The sequence below is a fragment of the Triturus cristatus genome, chromosome 10 (assembly GCF_964204655.1).
Source record: "Triturus cristatus chromosome 10, aTriCri1.1, whole genome shotgun sequence".
NCBI lineage: Eukaryota > Metazoa > Chordata > Amphibia > Caudata > Salamandridae > Triturus > Triturus cristatus.
In genome coordinates, this window is record NC_140593.1 from 869,072,802 (window position 1) to 869,091,057 (window position 18,256).

At 38.7% G+C, this 18,256-nt stretch overlaps 1 protein-coding gene across 3 annotated transcripts in view; it reads right to left on the bottom strand.

The window, feature by feature from the left end:
* LOC146796133 (GTPase IMAP family member 7-like) overlaps nt 1-18,256 on the bottom strand; it is a 94,406-nt gene that overhangs the window by 32,989 nt on the left and 43,161 nt on the right. For 2 of the 3 annotated variants that reach the window (XM_085630174.1, XM_085630176.1), the window contains exon 3: nt 11,530-11,569. In XM_085630174.1, the coding sequence (XP_085486300.1) occupies nt 11,530-11,569 (40 nt within the window). Of the gene's footprint in view, nt 1-11,502; nt 11,570-18,256 lie in introns of all 3 variants that reach the window. The other variant, XM_085630175.1, reaches the window with a different exon arrangement.

Sequence of the window (18,256 nt, forward strand, 5' to 3'; positions counted from 1 at the left end):
GTAAAGTAATAAGTATGAAGATACATAAGTACACGGAAGGTATATATGGATACAGAAGGTAATATCCTTTCTCAAACGTCCTGCCACAGTGGGAGCACTCTCACAGTCGGTGCCCGCGTCGAGACCAGGACAGCGTCTCGTAATTTAATTGTTCCTCAAGAAAATAAAGACGCGGCACTCCTCTTGGCAAAGATGTTATTTTATTTCAAGTCGTATTCCTTCCTACGCGTTTCGAACCGTAGTTCCTGATCACGGCAAATTGTTACATTGGTCCTACTTCAATTTCTACCTTATATGCTGGTGCATGTTAATGCTGTTGTGATGCATTCTGGGTATGAGAGTCTAGCTGCTTTAAATGTCAATACACTTTATTTTGTTCTACATAAAGGTGTTTTAATTGATAGCATGTTCAGTAGATGATGCGCTGAGTTGGCAGAAAATACCTTTCAGATAGCGCTTGTCATTTAGTAATTACAATTGCCATCCCTGCCACCAGCCCTATGGATTAGCAGTGATAAGCAGGCAGGAGGGCCTTGAGTGGTGTAGTGTTGGTGGCGGTCGATGGAGATTGTGGTTGCCATACCGTTGCCACTGCTGATGCAGTTGTTTCAGGGGTCTAAGACCTCTTCTGGGAAAACTGTGGATATATTCTTCTCATGGTGGGCTCTGTAGTTACTGCCCTCGAATCTGCAGGAATTGACGTGGCTGTGGGGGGCGTGTATGCTTTGATGGCTTACAAACTACTAGTTGGCAACAATCTTTTGAACTTTAGAAGGGTTGCTGAAGCATCTGGAATATTATTGGGCACTGTATAAGCGCTGTTAGAATCAAAGGAATTATTAAAGGATGTGCATTTAGATCATACATGAATATTAACCAATAGAAGGTAACAAAAGAAAATAATAGAAACCAATATAGCAAAAGGAAAAGTAAGGAAAAATGTAACCCCCCACAAGAGCAAAGCATGAGATCAGATCAAGAGAGAGCACCTTACCCTACTAGAAAAAGGAAGAAACAACTTCAAGGTTTGACAGCAAAAGATATTAGGGCAAAAATTGATGGGGAGGCCCAACCGTTTATCTCACCAGAGTTTCTGATGTTCGCAAAATCAACTAAAAGTCCAAACAAATTTGATTTTTAAAAGACCCAGCAGGAGTGATATTATTTAATCAAGAAGAATCAGATATTTTACCCTTACTGATTACATCAACGATGAAAATTAAAACAACTGTGGACCAACTTAATGGTACTAATGGTATTATAGATCCAACTGGGAACTAGCCAGAACAAGAATCAATGGAAAACAAAGACCAACCATGGGGATCTATTGCGGACCTAAAATTACTTACAATAGGAGCCCACTCCCCACAACTGAATAATAAATACTCACCAGAATCATTTCTTGAAAAATCTCCACAAAAAACACAAGAACAATTACTAAGAACTGGGGCTCACCAACCAATTGAAGTACATGTAAAAACCAATAATAAACCTAGAGAAGTAGAAAAATCTAAGGATTCAAGTTGTAAACTAAAGCAAACTCATTATGCGGAAATAAATCATGTCAAATAATTGCCTATAAAGACCACACAAACATTCACCTCGCTGATGTGGTCCCCTAAATTTCAAAACAATATAAAAAAGGAACTATTAGGTGGTGATAATCCAATTCCCTAAGGCAAAGCTTGCTGGAACTCAGTGGAAGAGAGATTGGATTACTGAATGATATTATACAAATTTGTTAATAGGGAGTAAAACAGCTTCTAGTAATAGCCCAGGTAAGGGTAATTATCATCCAAATCTCAAATCCAATGACTCTGCAATAGCTACCGATCCAAGAACTGTATCAGACATCTTATTTAAAACATCACAATTTACACTAGAAGAACTGACTTATCAATCAAATAAAATGGATGTCCAAGTAGACCTGCTTAATAATATAGCAAAAGCAATTTCAGGGATCGATCAGAAGCTGGCCAACTTAAATAATTTAATAATGTGGGCACAATTTCATGCAGCTACATTAAATACAGATTGTACCTGCTGCCCAATGATTGATAAACTAGCAACAATCCCGGAAGTCTTGACCACCCATATTGAGGATTTAAAACAAATGTGACTAATGTTTGCTGTAATAAAACTCCCACTATATCCCAGCAAATAATTATGAAAATGTCTCAAAGAGATGTTAGTACAAACAAAAACACAGACTCAGAAACCAATAGACAAGTGTTAGTCCACAGCGAAAAGATAGAGTAAGAGGGAAAGCGAGAAGAAAAACCCAAAATGTACAGGCTGATTCCTACTTACCCTCTACTCCGCATATAATGACAAAAAAGCAGAAGGAAAAACAACACAAAGCTAGAAATAAAATAAAATTTAGAGTGGTAAATTATCAAGATGTAATGGACAGCCCAGTATTGAGGGAAGAAATGAATAAAGGAACCAGGGAGTTAGGGAACATTTGAACAGAAACATATAATGATACATCGGAAAAGAAGATATCCTATCCTGTTTTTGATTAAAAAAAACAATGGAAGAATGTACAAAATACGGCCTTTCATGAAGAAAGAAACTAGCCAATGTATGGAATGGTCATACGACCCACAGTCTATCTGGGAGCCATCACTTCCAAAAGCAAAATGACAAACAAATATGAAGTAGGTGAGTTACTGAAAACTTGGAGGAGCTCAAAACAAATAGCCTATCCCCAGAGCTGGTATTGGCACTGTCTCCTCACAGAAATAAGCCAACAATGCTTCCAAATAACCCAGGGAAAAGGGAAGTAAGAGCTATGATAAAAGATAAACATAATAAAGTTGTGAATTTGAAAAGGCCAAAGTTGATAAATCAATCTGGTAATGCGTCTATCACAAGAGCATCAGTGGATGAAGATGATCTAATAATTTTTGTCCCTGAATATCAATCTAGATGTAACCAAGATATTCTCAATCATGGAAATATCCTTAGACTTGTTAGAGCGATTCCATCTCTCAAAAGAGTTTCAACAAATGATATAAAATCAATCAAGTTTTTACCCCATAGGAATGGTAATCTGCAAGAACCTACTTTGGTGACTTGCGTTTCGAAACTGCTAGTGTCAAAAGTGCTACAAGAAAGGATTACTTTCTGAAATGGGTAATAGAAATTAGCAGACAACAATAATTTTTTTACCCAAGTCCTTTCATTCTTCCAAAAGAGCCTAGAAGTGATAATGGTAATACATAAGCACACTCAGTACTTAAAAACTCGATTGGAAAAATAATAAACCCAGAGGTAATCCTACAGTTAGGAACCCAGAGTACAACTCAACTTAATTGAGGCTGGTTAACAATGCCTTTGCATAGCAGCCCCTCCTTATGACAACTAAAAGCACGGAATATTCAGGAGAAACAATCTACAGGAAACCATAAAATAATGCTCATGGAACATTAATGGTATGAAAAATAAGAAAAACGACACAAAAATGAATACATTATTCAGAAATTTCCATATCATAATATTACAAGACACATGGGAAATTGAGCTCTTTGTGATGGAAGGCTTTACTAGCTATTTTAATCCAGCCACTAAAATCCGACGATACCGCTGCCCAATGGGGGGCAGTGGGCTTGACGATATTACTATCTATTGGTTTAAAGACTAAAAATGAGCAGGTGCTAACAGATGATAACATTATCCTAATAGTAAAATTAAGGGACTGGAATAAATACACTAAGAACTTACTTACGAATTTGCTCCTGGAACATAAATGGTCTGGGCAACAAAACTTCGGATAAAGAGCTTCTGGATTATTTTCAAGGCTTTGACCTTATTCTACTCCAAGAGACATGGTTAGAAGAACCCTTCCATCTTCTTGGTTTTAAAACCCATCACAGTCCAGCAGTGAGAAGTTCCAAATTTGGACATCTAAAGGGGGGTCTAACAATCTATTCTTCAATATAGGCCATAACATCGACTAAAGACGTTAACACCTTCACATCATCAACTAATGCAATAAAAGCACTTAGAGTGGATATAAGGGAAGGAAATGCTAAACAACAACTATTACTCCTAAACATCTATATACACCCTTGCGTCAAAATCAAAGGAGCGAAAATAGTGGGGGCAGAGATAACTAGATTAATGGCAGAAGAATCGACGACTAATCTGCTACTGTCGGGGGACTTTAACATGCATCTGATGGGGCCACAGAGGAGGGATGAGGTACTCGATGAGCAATACATCGCCTGGAATATTCCTTGTCAGGAGCCGAGTGCTAAGAAGCGACAAACACCACACGCCAAGAACCTTGTAAAAGAGCTGGAACATCTAAGCCTTGTGGCTCTAAATGGGCGCTTTCCTGGAGATCAGCCCCCGGCGGCAACATTCTACAGCGCAACTTCAAGTACGTTGATAGATTATACTTTTGTATTCCTCTCATTCTTCAGCAGGATCATAGGCTTCCAGATCGGGGCCCAAGATTAAAGCGATCATTTGCCACAAGAAATTTCTACAAGACTATCCAGAACATCATTAGATATGCCAGTAGAGGACCCAGAGTCTATTTATACGGATAGTTTCAGGAGGCTAAAAATCAAAACTAATCACCCAGAGGAACTATTATCAACAGCAAAGGCAATATGGGAGCAATGGGAACAGACAGACGCAAACGTAAATATGATAGCATACTGGGAACACCTAACCAAAACACTGGGAGCAGTAAATAGGGCAAGCCTTCCCCCAGCTTCAATGACAAGCAGTCTGCCAGTCCGTCAGGACAACCAATTTTTAAACTTCGCAACTCCAAACCTTCGCAAGCTCAAGAATACAATAAATAAATTAATACGTAATCTTCGGCGCACAGGCAAAGGGAGCAATCGCAACTAAAAGCAAAAAAGAAAAAAGAAATCTGGCAGGTGAAGAGGGAAAAGGATGATAACCTATGGGCGAGGCTACTGTACGATTCCAAGATGAATAATAGCGCAAGATTTTGGCGAACAGTAAATAGCTTAGCCAACCAGAATGTGCAAAGAGTAAATTCCCACCTATCAGAAGAAGCCTGGGCCTCGCACCTGCACCAACACTTTAATGCTCCACGGAGGCAGTCCTCCAGAAATATACTAGAGCCATTCCCTCTACATTCAAACGAACTAACTGGAAATGATCCTCTTTCATTCACAACTATACAGATTAAGAATAGGATAGCCAAGGGCAAGAGGGACGGCACTCCGGGCCCTAACGGGATTCCACCAATTCTATTCAAAATGGACCCGGAATACTGGGCTTCCACTTTACTACCGCTGTATGGCCAAATAGCAGGAGGAGTCATCATCCCGGACTCCTGGCGGGGGTCAATCATATCCCCAATATACAAGAAAGGGGATAAAAACTTAGCAAAGAGTTATAGGCTTGTGGCCTTAATTGACATCGAGGCAAAATATTACGCTGGCCTCCTCTTGGATGACCTCACTGCTTGGGCCGAAGATCAATCAACTATACCAATCAACCAAACAGGTTTTTGCAAGGGCATGGGGACAACCACTAACATTCTTGCATTATCCCTACTGATAGATAGGGCCAAGACAGCAAAACTTCCACTACTCATGTGCTTTATCGACTATTCGTCAGCTTTCGACAAAATCGATAGAAGTAAACTCTGGCACAAACACAAGGAAATGAAAATACCAGCTGCTCTCCTAAACCAGTTACTATTGCTTCATACAAATATGTGGGTCCAAGTAAAGCTATGGGATGGAAAGTATCTGTCCAGGAAAATTCCAACAACCATGGGGCTTAAACAGGGGTACTTCCTGGCACCAACGTTCTTCAACTTATTTATGTCTGACCTTTCGTCAGAATTGGATATTTGCAATTCTCATCCGCCAAAGCTGGGAGGGCTTTTGCTTTCTAACCTCTTGTACGTAGACGATCTCGTACTGGTCAGCCAGACCCCCATCGGTCTCCAACACTTATTGGATACAACTAGTCGATATTCAATATCTAACGGATTAACCATTAATCATGACAAAACGAAGGTTATGAGGATACATCCAAAGAAGGAAACCTCTAAAAACTCCTGGTATATGGCAGATTCACCAATCGAAGTAGCTGACCGATTTAAGTATCTAGGTGTGATCATGGATAACAATTTACAAAAAGAAGCAATTAAAAGAAGAGGCATTACAATAGCGGTAACCATAAAATCAATCAAACAGAAAACGGCCGGCCCTAGCCTTATTCCACTGCTACAAGTCTGGCAAGCAAAACTCATCCCGGCAATCACGTATGGGAGTGAGTGTCTGAGGGGAAGAGATGCACTTACTTTGGACAGAACTGTCTCAAGAGATGCCAGGTTAATATTTAATTTACCAAAGTACGTCTCGCCAGCCCAAATAAGGCTAGAATTCGGCATGCAAAGTCAAGAAATAGCCCACAAAGGAGCATACATTAAGACCTGGTATAGGATAAAAAAATCTGAAAAAGGCACACTGAACTCATATCTATGGAATGAAATACATCTAAAGAAGGAGTGTGCAGCAAGGATTATTTGATAGCATCAATAGAACGTCTGGGTCTCAAGGAACTTTGGCCCGCTTCAGGGTCTTATCATTGTTTTAAACAAATTGTTAACAAGACAGCAAAAAAGCTATCATTAGTAAAAGACAAGGCGACACTTACAGAAAGAGCCCATGGATGGTTTGTGGTTCACAGCTATGACAAACCCTCTCCACAACCATACTTAGGCACGGGATTCAATAGAAAGAAGAAAGAAAAATATCTTTATTTTCGATTGGGTATTTTGCTATCTTTACCGCATCTTCCCCCGTGGAAGCGTCTCCAGGGTCAGTCAATATGCCGCCTATGTGAGGATGCTAATGAAAGTGTATTACACCTACTATGTATATACAGAAATCTAGAGGCCGAACGGCGACAGCTACTAAAGCCGCTCTTTGTTAGAAAGCGGATAAGAACCTGCAGGCAAGCTGTGAAGGCATGTTTCGGAGGTGGAGATGTACAGCTGGCGTGTAGCTTTGTTCAATTCATGGAAGTGGCAGGGGCAAAAGCTCTTGCCTCAAGTGACCGGATCGCTTAATCTTTGCATCTCATGGCCCCTTAAATCATTATATTAAAGCAAAATTGACATTCTATGCTTACTTAACACTTAGTCGTTATATGCTTGAGTAGTAAAGCTAACAGTAAATCTTTCTTGACTGCTGTTAACAACCAACAGATGACAGAACAGTCCCTCTCTCTCTCTTTGATAACTGAGCCTTGCTTTCTTAATATATGGTCTGTGCAGACATTTACTATTAATTGCTTTGGGGATGTTAATACAACTCATGAAAGTTTTAGATGTTTTATTTAAATAGTGTAAGGATATGAATTCTGCTGCTATTACGCTTTTTTTGTATGGAAATTGTAAAGGTTTTAATTAACTAAACAATAAATATATTACTTACTTACTTACTTACTCACTAAGAGCATACGTTTTGTGAACAACATTTATATAAACCCAGAAGCTAAGGCAAGGAAATCGATGTCCCATGAATTAATATGTATATTGTCAGAACTAATACACAAGGAATTGTCATCGGATATCATGATTTCAGGAGATTTCAATATGAATTTGCTGTGGCCTTTCTCACAAGAAGAAAATACACTACAACAGGATTATAGATGGTCAATTCCAAATCAATCTTGCAAACTTGATGGAAATGGGGTAAGCGGGTTGGAAGTACTAAAACATCTTGAACCCCTTGGCTTAAGGGTGCTGAACAGGAGATTTCAAAGTGACATACCACCTACATGGATATATCAGGCTGCAAGCTTGCAATCAAAAATAGATTTTACGTTAGTAACTCTATCTTTACTGCAATTAATAACTTCATTTCAGATCCACAAGACAGAAGAAAGTGACCATGACCAGCAAATTATTGAGATAGAAGTCCAACTAAAGTATCATGAATATGCAGAATCCCTTCCAGGAGAGGTAGAAACAACTAATTATAGGAGATTGTACTGCTCGGAAGGATCACTAGAAGCAGTAAGCCAGAAGGCCTCACTTTTGGTTAAAAATTGTTTCATTGATAAGACAGGATCTGTGGTTGACCAATGGTCAGAATTTACAGAAATATGGAAACAAAAATGATTAATCATCAACGTAATTCTCAGATACAGGATCTAAACAGGGTAAAAGTATCTGAATAATGCAATAGAAATATGTGTCAATAAAGGAAGTATCCATGGAATCAGGAGCTTCAGCAAAGCAAAGAAAATAAATAAAGACAACTGGAGGAAAATCTGTGACAATAAGTTAAAAATAAATCAAACACTTTGGGCTAAGGCTCTGTTCTTGAGTAAAGAAAAAAAATCTAAGGGCATGGTGGAGAATCATCAACAACTTGAACCGGGCTCCAGTCAAGATTACAACTTCAACCATAACAGAATCAGCATGGGTAGAGTTCTTAATAAAGCACTTCAATTATTCAAGTGAAACATAAATATACCCTAACAGTGAAGAAAATATTAACATCATGTTGGAACAAAAAGTTCCAGAGGAATATGAAATAGAAATTTCAGAAGTGCAAGTTTGCAATTTAATTAAAAGCAGCAGACAAGATGGGGCACCTGGCCCAAATGGTATTCTGGAAGCCTTGTAAAAAACAGAAGTAACTTTTTGGGCAGGGTACCTATCAAAGGTTTTAATAACGTTCCACAATTAAAAACAATTCCTGTATCTTGGAAAGGCTCTATAATAGTATCGACACATAAAGGAGGGGAGTGTTCAAAACCAGAAAACTACCACCTTATTATGCCCCGGACACCGGAGCTAAGCTTTTCGCAGGGACACTTCTGAAAGAACTTTTATATTGGGCAGAAGAAAAGCAGCTTATCCCCCCAAATCAAACTGGGTTTGTTCAAGGTTTAGGCATGTCATCCAACATTTTAATGCTTTTGATAATGATAGATAAACACAAAGTAAGGAAACAACCAATCTACCTTTGTTTTGTGGATTTTAAATCTGCGTTTGACTGTGTTTAATGCAGCCATCTGTGGTAAAAGCTGATTAAACTGCACATCCCACCCTGCCTAATAAAAGTAATCCTAATGTTATATTCGGATACATGGATAAGAGTGAAAATGGGTGATGGTTCCATTTTGACAAGGAAAATTAAACCTTCCAGGGTTTGAAACATGGCTGCGTTCTTGCACCATACGTCTTTCATTTGTTTTTGGCGGATCTAACTCAAGAGCTGGATGAAGTTAATGCACATCCTCAAAGGTTAGGATAGAAAAATATATCCAATCTCCTATATGCTGATGATGTGATTCTGTTGAGCCAAATAATGGTCGGATTGCAGAGACTGGTTAATAAAATATCAAACTATTCGCTACTTAATGGGATGGTAATAAATGAAGAGAAAACAAAGGTGATGTAAGTAACTAATAAGAGTCATAAAAAAGATACGCGGTTTCTGCAAACTCGGCTACTAGAACAAGTTAAAACATATAAATATCTTGGAGTAATTTTTGATGAAAAGGGCTCTTTTAAGCAACATAAAATGGATTTACAAAGGAAAGGAAATTCCTCACTCTCAGCATTTCATTCCCTACAGAGGTCACTAGGATGCTCGAGCCACCAACCACTACGAAAGATAATATCTGCACATCTTTTACCAACTATCTCGTATGGGAGCGAGGTGATGCGAGGTAAAGATGCAGTTATATTAAATAAAATTGTTGCTAAAATATTTAGAGCTCTATTTAAACTACCATGGAACGCAACAAAAGCTCAGATAAGATTAAAATTGGTCTGTTAAACCAAATCATTGCACAACAAGGATCGTACGTTAAAACCTTGAAAACAATAAAATCAAATACTTCAAACCAGTAAGATCAAGGCCTTTGGCATGACATTCAAACAAATCCTAATTCACCAACATGGAAGTACTTAAATTACGCAATAGAAGATTTTTCCATAAATTCTCGATGAGATAATCCTCTGACTCCTGCAATTTAAAAAAAAAAAGCATCAATGGCTTAACGAAAAAAACATCAAAGTTAAAGGGCAAAAAATTATTTGTATGTAGGTCATATGCCTGGATGGTTATAAATGAATGTAAAATCTTGAAACCACTGTTCTATTTAGAATCTGGATGGTCCCCGCTACAAAAAGGAAGGTTCATAAGAGCACGATTTAGAATACTTCCAAGCCTCGCGCATGAAATGCCATGGTTGAGACAAACAACACCTACCTCTTGTAGACTGTGTAAACCTGGCAAAGAGAACATCATTCATTTATTTTGTATATGCCTAGCTTTATTGGATCTGAGGCGAAGGTTGCTGAGGATACCGTTTAACCAGCGGGACATTCATTCATGTTGACAAGCAGTGATAGCATGTCTTAAACTGATACAGCACTGGCCAAGGTCAAAAGATAATATATTCAGCCATTAAAAGCCATAGAAGCAAACACTGAAAAAGAACATTTAATCAAAGGTACAATAAGTTAAAACACCATGTTATATATGAAATAGAAGAAAGCCAAATCATACAGATAAATAGGCTAAAACCAGCTATAAAATCAATAAAAAGACAAACATGGTTATTTTCAAGGCTAAGTTTGTAAACAGCAAGGGATACAATGTATAAAGTGCTACAGTGCTGAAGCATTAAATTGATCACTATGATGTGATGTGGCGTAAAGGACACGGGGTAACACATAGTGATTCCTGGATGCAGCTAGTAGAGACAGACTAGCTACCTTTTCCTGTGTCTAATGGCCCCTGTTAAAAAGCTTGCAAACCTAAAGCGGACCATAGAGGAAGATAACATTCGAAGATATAATACCAGGCCTTACTTGGGCAAATTCACATTTTCTGAGCAACGGAAGTATAAACTTTCTGCGCAGGGGGTCATAATAGTCACATAAAAAAATTAAATGTAGGGTGTCCTGCTCTGAAAAATTGTCACATGGACAGGGCTTTAATGTGCCAGGTTTCATATATATATTTTGGGGGACGCCAATAACGAGGGGACCAGGTTCAGATGGAACCTAGTTAACACAAAGCGATGATAAGCATTGGTAAAGAAGTAGGTATGGTTGTACCTGTGGACTCAAGCTCAGTGTGACAAACCTTCTCACGGAAGGCTTAGCTAACTCCTTCTCTTCCCTAAGCCCCTGCCCTGTGGCCAGGAACTGCTGTTTGATATCTCTGTGGCTACCAGGCCTAAAGGCCTGGGATTTAGATATAAATCAGGGCAGCCAAGCCATTTTGTCTGTTTCATGATATATTACCATAAATTTAGCCCTAGCAATGAATGTTTTCTTATTTAATATAATTTAGAACCATATAAAGTGATCGTTCTTTGTTGGTTCCTTATAAATATAAATATGTAATATCTCTTTTTAACAATTGTAGTGATTTTACAATTATGGTTAAATAGATCTGTTTTATGATGTTTGCATTTTTTCCAATAGTATAAGAATGTAACTAATCACCAATAAACTAAACTCACGTGATCACAGTAAATGCATCTCCTTACCAGACCAGGTTGTTTCTTCTGTCTCTGACTGATCCTTCATCTGCAAGATACAAAGCATGTTTTTTTCTGTGAAATGAAAACTGTGATTTACCAAAAACACAAATTCCTGGAATGTTTAGTATCGCCTTATACAACATATTCTGATTGATAGAAAATAAATGTTTGTGCTTTTACTCCATCCACCATCAAAAATTGTTCAAACGTTCCCAATTACATTCTAAACAGAGTTCCAACTTCTAAACAAATGACAGTTTTAGAGCATACTCTCACCTGTTGTGTGCATTTTAGCCAATCAGACAACAGCACTTAAGCTTTGTTAAGGTCTGATTCTAATCAGCTACAAAGAAAAAGTCCCATTTCACAACAGCATTTCCAGTTTTTTTGCTGAATTTCATTGCTGGTTTTTAAACTCAACACACTGGGGCACTGCTGTCCAGTGTATGTGTTGTGACTCATAAAGCATGTAGAATTTGGCTAATCCGTAGTTCTCATATTTTACTTTCTTAAGAGGCCATAGAATAAGCTGTGGAAACTTCATCCATGGCATGGAAAGTTAAATGTCACCAGTAGACTGCAGCACATAGTGTGCCACTCGTGTGAAAAGGAAAACCTGGCTTCAGTCCTACAATTGTAGCCTGACTGCTGTAGTGTAAACCTGCAGTACAATCTGTTAAAATAACCCTTTTTAAAGGGTAACCCCCCCCCCCACATTTCAATATTGGTAAGTCGCCTCCATGCAGCCCACAAGGAAGGGTGCATTGTATAATAAAGCCCAAAACATACTTTCTTTGTAGAAAGCCTAGCTGTGATGTGTAGAAATCCAGAGAGCAGATTACAATACTAATAATGCTAATTCTTGAAGGGGGCTAACTAGAAAAATAACAAACCGTCTAATTTTGTTAGCTATTAAAATTCCAATTCAATGTTAAAATTGGATTATTAATAAAGATTAAAGAAAGGGGGTTATTTTGTATTTGCTCTACAGCTACTCTCAGCAAGTCTTTAGCCTTGAATGAGGTGTGAATGAGGTATCAAATTTCTCTCAGAAGTATGCAATAGGTTGAAGACTGTGCCCCTCCTATCAGCATGTTAGTCTTGAATCCTTCATGATCGGTCTATCTGATGAACATTTAAAAGGTTTTCACCCTTCAAAGTGAGCAAACAAAATACTAGGAAAATTTGTGTGTACCGTCTGTCTGGTTTCTGAAGTACTAAAAGACCCTACCTTTGTTCTACCAGATGTATTGGTTTATTGTGGCTGCTTCAAATTTGATTATAAAACACCCCAAGACACTATGATGCAGTACTGTATGGAATAAGGTGTGCATAAACATATGAAATAAGCCACAATATGATTGAACGGTGTAAATGGCCTTCATGGTATACTAAACAATTGCTAAGGACATTAGTCAAAAGCAACTTACTTACATCAACATACAGACCAAATACTAGGCAGCTATGTAGACACAAAAATTAGGTACAGAAGATCTAAAGCACCTCCCATGCAACCCAATCATTATTGGTATTTAATCTCACTCCAGCTATTTTCTCAGGCGTTAATGCATACTAAGAAACATGCTAATCTAGTCTTTCTTTCACATTACCTTTCAACATTTCAAATATGACTACCGATGGATGGAAGGAGGAGGGTTAATATTGCAGTGGAATCGTAACTCGTAATATTGCTATTGTTTTAGGTCATGCTTGTGTCCCATATTAGGACTTTAAATATTGTTATTTCAGTAAAAAAAACAAAAAACCTTTTGGCTAAATTTAGGGGTGGGCGGAATTTGCGTAGTCGCACTACGCAAAGCTCCGCAAAAAAATCTCCACGAGCACGCAGAGTTCCGCGAACACACGGAATTGCTCGTCCTGCCCGTTTGCAATGCTTTTTCCTGTTTGCGAACACTGTTTGCGTCCTTGGGGGAGCAATATCTTGCCAACACGCATTTTGAAAGCGTAAACAAGCAAAAAATTCCACAAAGCGGCGGATTACGGAATTTTTGGCAATTCCGCATTCTCCGCGGAATGCGAAATTACCCAAATTCCACAAATTCCGCGAGCGGAACGGAATTTACCGGCCATGTTTAGCTAAATTTGCCAAATCTGAGTGAAATGTTTCCACTTGCTATGCAATCCAGCTCAGTTTTGGCATTATACGTTTCAGTGACATTCGTTTACTGAAGGGAGTGTTATAGATGGATCAAAAAGAAAGTGTTTTTCATTTTCATTTCTATTGGAAATGTAACACTTCGCTACAGAAAACATTGTCAAATGGGTGTACACCAAGCTTGGCTTGAAAGAGGAACTTCACTCCCAAATTATGTGCGTGATTTGGTGTAAAGGTTTTCAGTAGATTGTTAGATTTTTGCATTGGAAAAGAGTAATAGACATGCATCAGAGGGTTAATTTTATGCCTAGCATGACATCTCAAAATGCATTTTTTGTTTGTCCTTTATCTTTAACACCATTTGCTTAAGATGATCTAAATTTGAAGGCACTTAGGATGCTTGAATTAATCTTGGTATTTTCAGTTTCCAGTATATCCCTGAGGGAGGGCACCATTAGAGGTCAGTTGAAATGTTTTTGTTTGTTTGCTAATAAAACAGAGAACATCTTCTTATTTGCTGTCAAGCGTTTCATTGTTTGATGAATATGCATGCTATTTGTGAGCAAGTAAAGCAGCCCCTTAAATCCGACAAAGGTGGACAAAGCAAAAGAGCAAATAAATATTTGATATGCTAATATATTTATATATTTAGCATTTTTACATTAAATTAGGTAAACACTTAGGGGCCGATTCCGATCCGGGTCGGAAGGGCACCGAACACGATCCAGCCGGAAAAACTACGAGCCGTACGCATGTTTTCAGCCGACTCGTACAGCTGTATGAGCGAGAAAGTACGATGTGAGCTACGTGAGATTCACCGACTGCGTCATTTCCGGGTCCGAACCGCTCCGTACGACTCTGTCAGAAGCTAACTGTGGCGTGCAATGGATGCAATTTACAACCAAGCTAGTACGATGCACGCGTCAGACAGCCTGTGCGAGCTGGAGTGTCCGGCTCGCAAAAGCTCCTGGAGTCGGACTTTGGACCCCCTGACACCCGCAGCCCTATGACTCGGCTACAGGGGGAGACCTATGGGTCTCCCCTACACAGGCATGTATGGCGCGGATGGCACCGACGCGTACCCACTGTAGGAGGTGCACTTGTTCGAGACATACCAATTCAGTCAATGGGAGCGCATGTACGCGTCGTACGACCGGCTCCCATTGACTTCTATGGGAGTCCGACCGAACCGAGTCCGACAGCATACGGCCGCATCGTACTCGCTTGGTAGGACTGCAGGACTCCGGCTCGGTCGGAAAACACTCCGGATCCGGCTCGGTCGCAGTGCTTTCCGACCCGGATCGGAATCGGCCCCTAAGATGTAAGAGTACTTTACAACAAACAGGTGGGGGACTAAGAAAAGGCAGAATAAAGGTATGCATAGCAAATAAATGAGGGCAAGCAGTGTTGATGTATAACATTAGACATTGGACAGGGAATGTGTGTCTATGGTGTTGGGACAAAAAATCTGAAACATAATCGTGATACAAAAATATCATGTCAAGGATATCCGTACATCAAAAACTTTGTAGACATGAATATCATAGGTAAAAATATAGTTTTAGTGTTGTTTTTAATACTGTTGTCAAATATATCAATGTAGAAAATGCTATTGTATGTAATATTGTTTGTAAGTGTTAATTAGTATGTAATGTATTGTAGTGTGCTTGTTTGAACATGTTAATTATTTTTTTATTTGTGTCTTCAGTAAGATTTGTTTTTGCCCATCAAATAGTCGACATTTTGTTTGTTGTAAAAATGTATATAATCAAATATTGAATATTTTTGTTGCAGGATATTGTTTTTCAGGGACTAAGGGTAGGGAGATTGTTTTAAATATATATGTTTTAAATTCCAATAGTTATGTAATGATACAAAATGCTAATTATTAATCTATAATATTTAAATATGTGTTATCATATTATTTTTTATATTTATTTCAATGTGATATTATTTAAGATAGATAATAATGATATTAATTCATTTTAATATAAAATTATAGATACAATTTTCACACCATTAAAACATTTGCATGAAGTAGATTTTTTAAAAATATTTGTATGTTAACATAAAAGATAAACGTTGTTTTTTACAAATATTTACAATTGTATGAAACTGGTATTTTTTTGATAACAAATTAATTTAAATTTTAAGTTAAATTTCTTAAAAACTTTAAACAATAACATGTATATAAATATTATTTCAATGTTTGGTTGTTAATTTTATTTATGACATTTATTTTCCTATAGTTTTTTAAGTTAAGGAATGGTAATAAATATTTTAAACAATAATTATTTTTTATAGTAGTTAAAATAATAAAATGTATAATTGAAAATAGAAAAATTTATATAAAGGTTTGTCATTAGGATAAATGTGTGTAGATGACATTTTAGATCAAATTTATATAAATAAATATGTGAAAATATGGAATTTTAATTGTAGATGTAACAGTCGTGGCTCCGAGCGTCGCCCCACTCCCTCCAAGCAGGAAAAGAAAGGAAAAATTATGATAATAACATAATGTTATTATCATTTGATTTTGTGCTCCTGCTGTGGCAGCTTACGTGAGGGAGCGAGTGGGGCTGCAAAGCAGGGGAGGAGTTGTTTGCCCACTCCTAAGTGCACAATGAATGTTTGGTTGGCCCTCTCAGGCTGTAAAAACAGTCATGCGCTCTTCCCTGTTCTTCATGCAGGCTGCATTACAACCTGCATGAAGAACATGCCCACGCCTCCAGCCCCTGGCTGAGTGCTGTGTCACGGTGTTCAGACCAATCACAATGCTGCATTGTGGCATTGTGATTGGCTTCGGGGAGGGAGCCTGGCTACCTGGTTCCTATTCCTGGAGCTGGAAGCAGGAGAGCAGGAGCACAGGTGCAGGGCCCGGAAGCAACAATGTAAGTGTTATTTTATTTATTTTTCAAATCCCACATTGCCACCCACGTTGCCCGCCTCTGCTAGCAGTGCTGGCCACCAATGGTATGTAGCATTTTCATTTTGTAATAGGTTATGCAAAATGTTTTATTTTTGAATGGATTTAGTAAATATCAACTCTTTAGTGTCCAACACCTTCCCCCAACATGGTAGGATTTGAGTGGGAATAGTAAATGTCACCCCTTTAGTGTCTAACACCTTTCCCAAATATAGTAATATTGGATTGGGAATAGTAAATGTCACCCCTTTAGTTTTCTTTTTTTTTTTTTGTCCACATCTCACCTTTAAACCTAGGCAGATTTTACAAGTCGAGAATTGAGAAACTGGGCGCCCTTCGACTCACTGCAATGGTCGCTGCCCCCTTGGGCTTCTCCACGCTGTTGAGGATAGGTGTAATCATTGGACCAGGATTCAGCCTTCGTGACACTAGCGATTGATCAGTTGCAAACGCCCTCCCCTCACTAATAGGGGGGACCAGATGTTTCCGTCTACTTCTGTCCTGTCTTCCTGGTTCAAACATGCCATATTCAGCGCGGCTTTTACCCAGTCTTCTCTATTGGGGGGTCTCAGATCCTTCCACCTTAGACAGATGTCTCTCCTAGCCAAAATAATTAGATATAATAGTAATCCCCTTTCTAATTGGGACATTGCTTCCTTTATAGGGTCGTTTGAACCAAAAAATACAATGTTTACATCAACTTCCAATTCTATATCAAAAATAGCAGTCAAGATATCCCCCACCTTCCTCCAGAATGAACACAATTCTATACACTCAAAAAACATATGGATGTCATCCGCTTTGTCATGTTTACATCTGGGGCATTGTGGAGTCGGGACCGGGGCAAACCTAGCAATTCTGGCGGGAGTGTAATAAAGCCTATTCAGTACAAAAAAGTGATTCCTTTTCAACTAGCAGGCTTTATATATCTATAGAGTAACTTAAAGGAAGATTCAAAACGTGCTTCAATAGGGTGGGCTTGAGGGAGAGGGCTCCACACCAATGCTTGAGGCAGAATCTCTCTATCCTCCGCCTCCAGCAGATTTGTATACCATAGAGATATTTCTTTTTTCCTTACATGTGGATCCTGAAGTAATTGCTCCATGTCCCAATTCCCTTTGATTTCACTCACTTCTGCCTCATGCCATGATCTTAACTGAAGGTATTTGAACCTCGAAAGGGTGGGGCCAATCTTGGCTTCTAACAGCTCACACGGGAGTACCCCCTCAGGATCCACCAGGTCCGACCATCTCCCCATACCCGCCTTCCTTATAGGGATAGCTAAGCCGTCCTTCAGACACTCTGGGGTCCCTGGTGAATCCCATATTGGGGCAAAGTGGGAGTCATAGCCTATACCCAGAGTTCGCCTTATTTTATACCAGTTTAATAAAGCAGTTTCTGGAACTTTAAGGCGTACAATCTGGGGGCCCTAAATTTATATAGCAACCCATTTTGTCCAATTTCCCCCTCTGCTGAAATAATTTCCCCCAACAGCCTGCCCCATCTAGATTCCACCAGAGTTGTTAATAACATCCTAATGCCCTTGAACTGGAATGCCATTAGATACCAATTACTATCTGGTAGGGCCAGACCGCCCTTCAGAAGCTTCCTTCTTAGTTTTTTCCAGGAAAGTCTTGCACTCTTCTGCGCCCATATAAAACTTCCAATTTTGCCCTGAATTTTACTAA